Source organism: Pezoporus wallicus, unplaced genomic scaffold, assembly GCF_028554395.1.
Source record: "Pezoporus wallicus isolate ANWC-B61680 ecotype Strahan unplaced genomic scaffold, APGP_CSIRO_Pwel_v1 contig_11693, whole genome shotgun sequence".
Classification (NCBI taxonomy): Eukaryota; Metazoa; Chordata; class Aves; order Psittaciformes; family Psittacidae; genus Pezoporus; species Pezoporus wallicus.
The window spans coordinates 305,767-318,164 of NW_026642504.1; the positions used below are offsets into that span (position 1 = coordinate 305,767).

Below are 12,398 nucleotides of genomic sequence, written 5' to 3' on the forward strand. Positions count from 1 at the left end.
CGGATAATCCAGATCAGTGGGGACGTTTGCAAACATCCACGTTTCACTGCTGAATCCTCTGGAGAGGATAAACCCCAAATCTTTGCCAGGACTGCTGGGATGCAGGGGTCCGTGGGAAGGGCAGGGTGTCTTTACGGTTAATCCAGCTAATGGACTCACGAGTTTTTCTATAGGTGCAGGTTTCCAGCTCCAGGTGACACTGGGGAGTCTGATTTTGGGTGAGAAATCTGCAAATCCCAAACAGGCTGGCGATAAACTGAGCAGGCAGTTTACAGGTGGGGAGTGAAAGCACTGGGATGCTCTGGGATAAACTCCTGGGATGGTGTTAGGGGCTTGCTTGGCTCCCAGAAAGCTCATCAGAAGTCAGAAACATCAGTGTCTAAAGCTGAAAATGCATTTGTGTCTATTCTGCTGTATCAGACGTGAGCAAAGAGATGAGGGAGTCAGGACTGGTGCGAGGACACCATCACAAACCCCTCTGAAGAGGGGTCCCATTTCTCTTTGCTTACCACAAGCAGAAGAGGCGTATTTGGTGTGATTCTTAAGGACTGTCACTATATTGGTGGCATGAGATGTTCAGCCTGTCCCTGAACCTGGGGCTGCGGCTCAGTGGGAAGTCCTGGTGCAGGTGCACATCCATTATGTGTTCTTTGAGCTTCTGGGTTAGGGGACACTGGTCAGGGATGCAAAAAGCCATCCTTTGATGGTGTGTGGGATGACGGATTAGCTCTTGCAGGGCTTTAGCCTAACACGATGCCAAGGGGTAGCTGTGCAAAGCACAGGCTCCTCTCTGCTGATGGATGTGTCCCTGTTGTCTCATCCCTTATGCTGGGGACACTGCACTGGAAGGGACATGCATGACTCCCTTAAGGCCAAATCCAGACCTGAGCACACCAGGTCTGCAAATCCCTCTTACAGGGCTCCAGGGACCTTTCAGCTGCCCCAGTGCCCCCCTCCCTAGCCTCGTGTGGTCCTGCTCCTTCCCCTGCTCACATTGGATGTTTCCATGGAATTCCTTGCCTCGCCGACCTTTCTCACCCCCCCATCCCCGGAGCCTTCCCACTTCCTCCACTGGTTTCTGCCCTGAATTACAACGAGCCCAGCTGCCCCTTGAGCCCAAAATATCTGCTTCCACACCAGCGCAAGCTCCTGGACTAGGGATGTGGAAGCGAAGCGTGTGCTCACCCCTCGCTCCAAGCCTCCAGCCTGGCTCCAAACACCCCATCCCTGAGCCCTGGGACAGCCTGTGGATTCTTTTCACGTTCCCAGTCAGTTATTCATGCCCAGCTCTCACCACGCACTGTCTGCACCGCAACCTCTGTGTGCCACCATGCGGGATGCACACCAGTACCGTAACACCCTGCCCAGCACTGGTGCTGTCTCTGCTTCCATTTGGGGTGCCCAAGCCAGCGTGCCCAATTCGCCTTGCCTGTCTCACTGCACAAGAGCATCAGGAGTCTCAAACAGAGTAGGAAACAGGAGCGTTTTCCATCTCTATTTTCCCGCCTATATTTCTGTGAGGGAACATTTTTCTGTTGTTTGGGTTTTGATGTGTGGGAGAAAAAATGCTGCCCTGTAATTTCAAGGTTTTTACCCTTGGAAACGCTTTGTGCGGAGTGGTTTGTTTTGTTTCTTTTTCTTTTTTTACAGTATTTCATGGCACCTCGGTCCTACCACAGGTTATGCTCTTGTGCTGCACATTATCTCACACCAGATCATGCAGGGTCTGGAAGGATCGGGTTGGTAAATTCGTTTTTAAAACCTGAACTGCTATTTTTTCTGTTAGCACTGATTGAACAAACAAGCTTTCTTCCTACATCAAAGTGTCTTCTGCTCCTGGTATACTGAAAAGGGGTGACCCTCTGGGCAGTCCTTATGGGCATTACCGCTCCTGATGCACTACAAAACGATATGAAATTAAATACAGAAAGTTCACAGCAACAATCCGGAGGTCCGAGGAGAAATCCTGGAGTGGGAATTAGGGCACGTCCAAAAAGCAGCACTGTTATTGCCACGGCGATTGTTTGAAAACATTTCTTTTGAGTGTATTTCTTTTTTTTCCAGTCTGATTCTAGCATTCCAGAAATGTGGAAACCCCCCGTTCCTACCGGATTTGGTGACATCTTTTCTATCTACCCGCAATGCTTTACTAAATCCCTCTCTGGGCAGCCGCGGCACCATCCCCGCTGTGTCCTCAGTACGTGCAGCCCGACAAAGCCTGCCTGGATCCGGCTGAGCGCTGGGGTGCAGCACCCCGCTGCCATGGTGCCGACCTGCATCCATGGGGCACATCCCCTGCACACAGATCCCGAATGGGAAGCGCTGACCTGCCCTCCAGGCTCGCTGCTCTTACCTCGAAGCCCTGTGTGCTGGTGAATAAATCACTGCTTTTCTTTCTTTAAGGATAAATACTCGTCCTGGGAAGGGGGAAAGCTAAAAGCAGAACATCCCATCCCGTCCCCTGTGATGCTCCGAGGCCAGTAAGACACAGCTTTGTTGCTCGGCTTTGCCTCCCGAGTTGGAAAGGTCGTGGCTTAATCCTACCCCTGGATTAAAGGGTAGGACACAAATGGCTGACCCACCCCGGCCCCACCTGCCCCTTCAAAGTCCTGTCTGAGCTTATGGGAAACGAACGCCAATGGTTCTTGTTCCCCTCCTCTCAGGGAGCCTTTCCCTGCCCCTTTCCCATAACCAGACTCTTCCTGCTGCAGATAAACCCCCCTTCCCCATGCCGTGTTATTCTCCCACTGAATGGGGCTGGGGTTGTGGGGCCAGTGTGGGGTGTGCGGACCCTGCGTGAGGCTGCAGGGGCTGAGCCTGACAGTCTTTGAGTTGCAGGGAGCAGGAGTGCCTAACTGTGCTGATAAGAGTTTAATTATCGATGCAAAAAGCGTTGTTGCACGGGGGGAGCCTTGCTGTGAATCTTGGGAGGCCTTTGAAGTTGTGATGGAGAGGAACTGAAGCCCAAGGGAACAGGGCTGCTCCCACTGACCCTTCCTCCCCATGCCTGAGCTACAAAGCCCCTGCCTGGGAGGGAGACAACAGAGTAATTAGAGTGAGGACCGCAGTGGGTTAACAATTAGTGAGGGTGCTCAGAGCCCTCTTTGGTCTCCCACTGCTCTATGGAGGATGGGGCTCAGCGCATCCCCCCCCCCATGTCACCCTGGGCTTGTCCCACCACCCCACCACGCACCCCCAGCCAGGCTGAGGGTCCATAGGCTCCACTGGGCTGGGCAGCTCTTGATCCCACAGGTCTGTTCCTGAGCTCAGGATGCTTGGATGAGGGACCCCGAGGTTCCTGTTTGTAGGGATGTCATACATCCCCGCAGGAGCTGTGGCCACTGGAGCAAGTGTTGGGAGAGGTGTCTGACTGTTCCATTTCATAGGTAGGTGGCAAGAGACACATGGACCCAGACAAAACATCTATCTTCTGCATGCTAGTCCCTGCCTTGGCTTCCTCACTTATCCCAAGCAGTGTCTGAATTTGGTAGATATGGGTACGGATAGGGGTAAGGATATGGAGATTATAGATATAGATAGATATAGCTATAGCTATATGTGTATATCTATATATCTGTATCATCTACCTCTATCTCGATATTAGATATCTATAGATATCTAATTAGATATCTAATATCTAATAGATATAGATATCTAATATCTATATCTATAGCTATATATCTATATCTATGTCTATAGATATAGATATCTAATATCGAGATATAGATGATACAGATATATAGATACACATATAGATGATATAGATAGATTTAGATATAGATGTAGCTATAGAAGTAGAGACAGGTTAGATGATATATAGACAGAGATATATAGAGATATATATAAAACCACGTAGCTATAAATAAATTATACATATACCTCATATACATATGCATACACCTGGTCTTCAACTCCTGTGTAATCTGCATCTATGATGGCTCATAGGTGTAATGCAACATCTCAGTGTAATGCAACATTACATGATGCAGCTTTATAAAGGAGCAGGTAGGTCTGCCTTGCATGGCACACCATCTTAAGACCCCAGTTGGTGCTGGGGGAGCGACCTGCTCTCTCCTAGGTGCTTCCATTTGAACGGGCAATTGGGTTTGACAGCTCCTGAACCAGTGCGAGCATTTCCCCTGACACCTCCTGGTGTTTTGGCTCAATACAACAAGTCAAGGCCAAGGCACAGAATAGGGGAGGTACAAAATGGTGCTCAGGAACACAAAATGGAGCTCGCAGTTTGAGCCTGATCCATGCAGACAGTCCATGACATCAAACAGAATCGCCCAGCTGTAGGACACAGGTCTCCCAAACCACATTTTCTGAGACACGTTCCAGCTGAAAGGGGTCTTTTTGTGGCAGCCTCCTTGTCCTCCAGCTCTTTCTGAGCATCACCTCCTGAGATGGGACATCACCTGCGAGGGGCTGGACAGGGCCCTTGTTGTATGTGATGTGGTGTGTTCCCTTCGGTAGCCTTTCCCTGCAATGGATGGTTGGGTTTTGGAACAGTGTCGGTCTCCCCGTACCCGAACACAGTGTGCAATAGTGCTGCTGGCTGGATGCTCAGGTCCACAGAAGCGTGTGCTACACCACGAGTTAACACACACGCTCTTGGGCACGCAATGCCTTTGTATTTGTGCAATGCCCACTGCAGTGGTCTTAATGGCTGAAACATTGAGGAATAAAGGAAACAACTTCACCCTCTTCCTGCAACAAGGCACGAGCAATCTGCTCCGCAAGGCTTCCTGCAGGAGGTGCAAGCTTGTGCACCAAAGCATCTGCAAGGAGCCGGCTCCATCATCTCTATGAGGTTGGGTAGCAACCATGTGGTCCGTGTGGTGGGATGGGGTGTTCCAAGCTGGCTCCAGGTCCCACACAGGGCAGTGCAGGCAAGCCTAGGGTACGTCCCACCATGGATCCCAGCTCCTTGTGCTGCCTGGAGAGGAGCTGCATCCATTGCAGAGCATCTTGGCGTGGGAAAGAGGGTGCAGGGACCACAGCAGGGGGGGAGAGGGGGTCTGCAAAAGCGGTCTGCTCCCTGCAGCCTGCCTGCTGAGGGTCACTGGGACCGTGCTCCCGCTCTGTGAGCAGGGAACTCCCGAGCCCGAGCTCCTGCTGGGTGAATTACCCAGGGAAAATAGGCAGAAAATCTTCAGATTAACAATAACAAATAAAAATGGATTTGAGATCTCCGAGGTAATTACTCCGTGCTGAGGGCAAGGGGCCTCTTTAGCAGTGGGAGCAGCGCCATGCAGGGAGTGGAGGGGCTCGTCCTGCTGTCGGGCCAATGGAGTCACACAAGAAACCCTGGAAATTCTTTCAAATTGTTCTGCTAACATTAATAAATGCCTCAAAAGCTCCTAATCTGCTCTGTCAGGAGCATGACGTCCGGGTGTTTCACAGCCAGCTCACGTCTCTGCTCCTCTCTCCCTCTACCTCTCCTTCCCTGCCTGGTAATAGTAAATGAAAGTGGCACCCGTTCCTCTGGATTCTGGGACTAGCACCACGCTGAGCCCAGCCTCTGCAAGGGCTGGAGCCACTGTCCCACTGTGCCCCATCCCCAGCATGGCAAGCCACTGCCTTGCTCCAAGACCACCGGAGCCCGGAGACCAGCCAAGACCTGATGCAGCAGCGGGGATGCAGGCAAGCTGCATCAAGGTCTAGTGTGATGCTGCTGGAGGGTGAGGAAGGGCAGTGAGCATGGAGGCAGCATCCAAAGCGGGCTTGAACTTACTGGGTGGCTGCAGGGCTTTTGCTGGGGAAGACTGGAGGCACTGGAGGTCTTGGAGGAAGCCTGGCTCTGATGAGGGGTGACAAGACAGGGGCATGCTGGTGTTGGTGCCTGCTGTGCTCACTCCCAAGGGTCCGGGCACCTTGCTGCCACCCTCTCCCAAGCCTCCATCCCTCTGGATCCGTACCTTGGGCTTGGGCTCTTTCCCCTGGTGTTGAGCAAGTCGGGGGTTATCAGGCAGTGGCAAGGCTCTGCTCTGCCTTGTGCTGTAGGATTTGGGTTTGGGGATCATGGGCAGCAGATGACACTCAGCAGCAGGTCCCCCTGTGCATGCAGCAGTGCTGGGGCATCCTGCTGCTGACACTGCTCGGCTTTGCACAGGAAGCTCCTGAGCACATTCAAAGGCATCCTCACCTCTCCCCCTGCAGAAGCTGCTCCCCTTCCCTTGCAGATTTGCCTGTGCCTCCTCGTTAAGCTGGGCTCCTGGTGGTGGCAGGGCTTGTGAAGGATTGGCTTTGATGGAGCCTGTCCCCCGCTGCCTGGCCTCTCCACTGGGGTGTCAGCCAGGACCATGGGGAGTCACTTTGTGCTGGAGCCGGGCACTGAGGTGCATAATTACAGTGGCTGCTGGAGTGCAGACTTCAAACCAGTGATGCTGGGAGGGATGGGAATGTAAAAGACTTGACTGAGTCTCTGGAGAAGTGTCCAAGGAGGAATGATGCTCTGGTTGCATCAGTGTTGGCCCAGGGTGGGACTGGTGGACAACCTAATGCTTGCAGTTTGTGTTCCCAGCTTCCCTATCCCCTCTGCCCTGCTCTGCACCCCCTCCAATCTGTTGTTTGCACTCCCCTCTCCTCCAACAGAACGCATTGCTCTCAGTCCTATGGCCAGGTCTGATACAGCCTCACCTCAATTATACCCCAAACCAACAGCTTTGGGGAGCACCATTTATTGCCATCTCCTCGCTCCACATCTCCCTCAGCTGCAGCCAAACAGGTCCCTGGCAGCAGCCCCATGGATTGACGGGCGCAGGGAGGAATCAGGCGAGTGGGATGCAAGGAGGGGTTGCTTGTGGTGCCTCAGTTCCTCGCCCCTCAGGGATGGGGAGAAAGCTTTCTAATGCAGCATTTTGTTTTCCAGTGAACTTGCTAGACACATCAACAATCCCGGGGGACTGGGGCTGGATGACTTATCCCTCGCATGGGGTAAGTATGAAGCGGCTGTTGGCGTGTGGGGAATGGGTCACCACAGGTCTCCCTGGTACCTAGGTCAGTGCTGATGGGGCAAAGAGGCCACATCCAATGGGAAAATGTCAGCCTGAAAGACCAGTGGGATGCGGCTGGTTTGGAAATGCCATTTAAGTGTCCATGTCCCCTGGTAGTGACTAGGTTGTCACCAAGTCCTGAGCAAAGAGGGAGCTCAAGAGTGGGGTCACCCCATGGGCTCTCACACTGAGAAGCGTCTCAGTCCTCACTGCACCAAGGGGAGCATCAGGATGAGCAGCCCAAAATGCCTGGGAAATCCTCAGCAACCTATAATCAGAGGAGTTTGCTGTGGGAAATGGGGAAGAGGGGCAGGGATGTGGATGGTTTCTTAAAGGGAATGGGGATGTAAATACACAGCCCTGCAGCGTGGCCAGGAGTGATGTAGGGGTGGTGACCCCCATCTGAACCTGCCATCTCTACTGGCTGGGTCCTTTCTGCATGCTCCCTTCACCTGCATTTCCATGCCTGCATTTCCATGTCCGCATTTCCCTGCCACAGCAGCTCTCTGGAAATGGTGAGTTTCAGATGGCAGCAGTGACCTGGCTGCAAGGAGTTTGCTCATTCATTGAAGGGAACAGAAACAATCCCATAATAAACACACAGAGGACCAACTGCGAGGCACAGTGGGGCTTGCCGCAATGCACAAAGAGGGCAAAATTGGGGTGCCTACCTGGCTTTCGCTGCTGTGCTGCTTTTTCATGCCCACTCTTTTTCATCCCCTCTCTGAACTAAATGGTCCTAATCTTTCCAATTCCACCTCCTACGGAAATCTTCCCAGGCCTCTAATCATTTTCATTGATCTGCTGCTTGAGACGTTCAGTCCCCACGCTGTTCGAGCAGGAGTGATCGGCACGGTGAATTCATACTAATGACGGCGATTGGGTTTATATCAGGCATTATTATATATGTAAATATATTAAATTACTAGCTCTAATTTTAGCAGTTAGCTCTTGCAGTGACTATCCTGGAAGTGTAACAGATTCAGAGGTACAAGGTCAGTGGGGACCGCAGAACTAATATGATGTGATCTCCTGCAGAAATACAGGCCTTCGGAGCTGCCAATTCACTCGCACCTCAGAAAAGCCCGGCTTCTATCAAATAGAAACCTTTGGCTGCAAAACTGCCAGTGGTGGTAAATCCTTCAGGTCCTGTAGTGATGCTGTTAACAGGTCGCTGTTAAAAACCCATCGCTATGTGGGTTTGCTTGGCTTTGATTTCCTTCTTCTGCCATTGCTGGATGAGGGAGACACTGTCCTCTTCACAGGTTGTGCTCGGTTGTGTCCATCCCTATCCTGTCACACCACTGCTGCCATCTCATCCCAAACCTGCTGCCAAATCCTGGTGTCCTGGAGTGGCCTGATGCACGTTCAGAGGTCGGCGTTGCTGACCCTGTTCCTCAGCTAAAGTCATGCTCGTTTTTGCTTCACCCACATCTCCATTCCGCTGCCCTGCCTGAGCCTGGGGCCATGACACGGGTGACAGTGGGGAGGTGGGTAGCTCTGCATGGGTCTTTAATGGCACTAAACAACACAGAGCCCCGGTCCCCATTCTGAGGAGCTTGTGTCCTCTAGCTCAGTCTTTAGTGCCCTATAGCCTGCCCTATGGTTCTGCCCCACCTCTCTGGGGCTGCTGGGGATGCCAGTGGAAAGGTGGCAGCCTCAGAGCTTTCCTCTTCTGGGCTGTTTGCTGCCTGTGCAGCAAGCCAACAGTTCAAAGCAGCAGCAGCACAAAGCTGGAAGAGAGGCACTTACAAAGTCCTGATGCTTTCATCTCATCGATGGGAAAAGTGAACTTGCCCCTCTCTGGGTTTGCTGTGGCCACCAAGAGCAGAGGAGCAAAGGGCAGGGAGCAGCGGGCTCAGTGGGGGTCAGCAGCACCATGGACCCTAGGGAGTGTCAAGCCATCAGGGAGGCATGTGTGGTCTGTTTTGACATTTCCTCTTGCCAGACGATTAACTGAGGGGTAATTGGCTGTAATTGCTGCTCAGGGGTTTAATTGCATCCCCCCCTCACCTCCACCACGGAGACACGTGCAGGAAGTGGAAGGGTCACCAGCAGCATCCCTGTCCCGCAGGCTGCGGCTCCTCTCAATTATAACTTCAAAGGGCTCCCGGGAGCTTTGCAGCTCGCTCCATCCCCAGAACAATTCCCTTTGCGCTGAAAATTAAACTCTTATCAGTGCTGTCAAAGAGGCTGCCCCTTCCCCTTCTGTGCCGCCGGTTTCCCAGCTCTCCCCAGTAAAACACCCCAGTGCCCTTCTCTCCCCTCTCCTTGCTTGGCACGTGACCCGCTGGATCAGAGGGAGCCTGATCGGCCCCTTTGCAAATTGCTTTTCTACTGACTAATTAAAACGCTGATGAGATAAGTCAACATATTATTAATAATTATTGTATCGTCTACTTTGATTTACAAAGTCAAACAGGAAATGATTTTGTTCAGACTCAGGGTATCTAAAGAGCTTGGTTGATGCCTTGCAAGAGCTAATTACAATAGGAGCACCTTGAGTTCTGAAGGAAGGCTCCCCATGCTGCCCGTGACCTCCCCACCAGCACCTCTGTGGCCTGGCCCCATAGCATCCCTCTCACTGCATGGGCTGGGGTCAGCCCAAAGAGCTGCTGGGCATCTGCCCCCCAGGGACCTGCCCCAGTGCCTGGCATGCTCCATGTTGGCTATGTTGGTGGGAGCACCAGGAAAGACCTTCAGAGGTGGTTTGTGCATCCCCACCTCTGCCCTTCTGCTTCTGGGAAAGGGGTTTCTCTTCCCATCCAGAGCCTCTGCTTGGATCCAGGAACACCAGCAGGTTACAGGGCAAGCAGTGATGAAACTCCTCTTCTCTGAAAGAAAGAGAGGGGTAGGAATGGAACATTGGAAAAATAAAGATTTAGATTAGTAATTGAGTTAAAAGCTCATCTCCCAGAGCTCATTCTGTAAATGCTGGGTTATTGCTAATTCCCCAGACACTGGTCACTACCAGGAGTTAATCACCTGCAGTGAAGCTCAGGGTAGTTAACGGCCTGACAAATCCCTCCTTAGCCACAGCAGTGACTGATTTCATGAGGATTATCTCCATTAAGGCCTCCCACTACTGATTTATAGGTGCAATAACATCCTTCTCTTTTTCTCTCCCAGTGACAGAGCGAGGGACCAGGCAGCTCCCAGGGAGGTGCTGCAGCTCAGTGCTTGCTCACGGGAGGAAGGACGGTGCTGGATATCTCAGGGGCAGCAGCTTTGCTGTGCCAGGCATCCCTCAAGGAAGCCATCCCAGGGTGGGGAAGACCCCGTCCCTTGGTTCCCTCTGTGGTCACCAAAGGGTGGTGGGATGCTGAGCAGCTGCTGGATGTGTTCTCTCCTTGTGTGTTCACCTCTTCCACTCCTCCTCCTCCCCATTCTGCTGCACCACACCAGCCCTGGGAGACTTGTAAGACCTTGCTCAGCTGCCCAGATATCTGGTGTTTGCATCTTTCGCCTTCCATATATCTGGCAAATATTATATAGCTGGTGTTGACTTTAATTTAAGCCATTAGGCAAACCCCTGCATACAGATGCAATCATGTCCCGTGTCCCCCCCCCAGCCCGTGCGCTCACCACAGTAATTATGGTGTCCTCATTTCCGTCTCGCTGGGGGATCTTATTGCACTGACGGGGGCCAGGCTGAGCTTCCTCTAACAAAAGCCACTTCAAACTGTGGGCTGAGAGGAGGCGATGCGGGAGGCTGGGGGTGTGCACAGAGCCCGTGCTCCCGGACCGATGGCACCCAGCGTCAGAGACTCCTCTCCCCACCTATAAGAGCTTGTCATTAGGGTGAAACAAGGGATGCCTGAAGCAGAACACCTCCATCCCAGCTGCTCTAGGGATGTCACTGCTTGCGGGATCTGTGTTGCCTTATGGCACGCTGGGAAGATGCTCCTGTGGCATCTGAGCCACCAGTTTGGGTGGCCTGTCCCCCTCCACGTGTTTCCACCGATGGCAGAGCACTTGCCCTGTAGGCTGGTGGTACAGGCAGGCCTTTTGGGATCCCAAGGTGCTGCATACAACCCTGGGAAAGAGCTGACGGTCCAGGCACTGTGCAAAAAAGCACTCGGTTTGAAAGAGTTATGCTACAGCACCTCCAGGATGAAGACAGGCTGAGAACATTGGGGCTGCTCAGCCTGGAGAAGTGAAGCTGCGTGGAGACCTCAGAGAAGCTTCCAGTATCTGAAGGGGGGTACAAGGATGTCGGAGAGGGGCTCTTCATCAGGGAATGTAGTGATAGGACAAGGGTTGAGGGGTTCAAACTGAAACAGGGGAAGTTCAGGTTGGAGATAAGGCAGAAGTTCTTCCCTGTGAGGGTGCTGAGGCTCTGGCACAGGATGCCCAGAGAAGCTGTGGCTGCCCCATCCCTGGCAGTGTTCAAGGGCAGGTTGGACACAGGGGCTTGGAGCAAGCTGCTCTAGTGGAAGGTGTCCCTGCCCGTGGCAGGGGTTGGAACTGGATCATCTTAAGGTCCCTTCCAGCACAAACCAGTCTGGGATTCTATGAAAAGCAAATCCTCCAAGTTCTTCCCTGTGGCTGATGCCGACCATTGACAGTACTTGGAGATGGGCATTTAGCTCCCTGCTCTCTGCCAGCCATGAGGATGCTGCCAGCTCTGGCAGTGCCACAGGGGTGTGCAGACACCAGAGGCAGGAAAACCATCTCCTCTGCCAGATTTGGGAGAGAAGTGAATGTCTGGAGACCCAAAGCATCCACTCTAGCTGGAGGCCAAGGCATTTTGGTTCATACGATAGCCTTGTATTTCTCTTGTTGGGCACACCTGGAGAGCTCCAGTCCCTACATTTGTTGCAGAGGGAAGCTGTAAGTACATAGAATCATAGAAGAGTTTGGGTTGGAAGGGACCTTTGAAGGTCACCTGGTCCAGCTCCCCTCCCATGAGCAGGGCATGGCAAAGAGCATCCCTGCTGCCACCCTTCAGAGCATCCCTGTACCCTTCAGCCAAGCGGCAGGAGTGTATCCTGTGTGTCACAGCACCTTCTGTGGGCTCCTCTCCATGGCTGGGGAAGCTGAGCTTCTTGCTGGAAGCCTTGTGTTCACCACATGCTTCCCCTTCTCCTCATGGTAAGCACCTAAAACTCACTCTCCAGCTGGAAAGCAGCCTCTTTAGTTTGTGCATGGAGGTTGCATAAGCCAGAAGAGATCCACGTGCCTTCCTGCTGCTGCTGTGAATGACAGGTTGAGCACCAAGAGACCTGCAGGCATGGTCTGGAGGGTTTGGAGCTCTCCCAAGCACACACTGCCATCCGTTTGTGCCATCAGATCAGACTTGTGCGTTCAGGGGTGCACTGTGTACTTAGCTCTTCATCAGTGTGGGCTGGGAAAGTTCCTGCTCAGATTAGTGCTGGGTACAGCCTGCTCATCCTCATT

The 12,398-nt window shown here is 52.7% G+C and overlaps 1 protein-coding gene across 1 annotated transcript in view; it reads left to right on the forward strand.

Annotated features, from left to right (window-relative positions):
• EPHA8 (EPH receptor A8) overlaps positions 1 to 12,398 on the forward strand; it is a 44,300-nt gene that overhangs the window by 5,776 nt on the left and 26,126 nt on the right. The window contains exon 2 of the mRNA XM_057430807.1: positions 6,875 to 6,939. Coding sequence (XP_057286790.1) covers positions 6,875 to 6,939 — 65 coding nt within the window. The remainder of the gene's footprint in view (positions 1 to 6,874; positions 6,940 to 12,398) is intronic.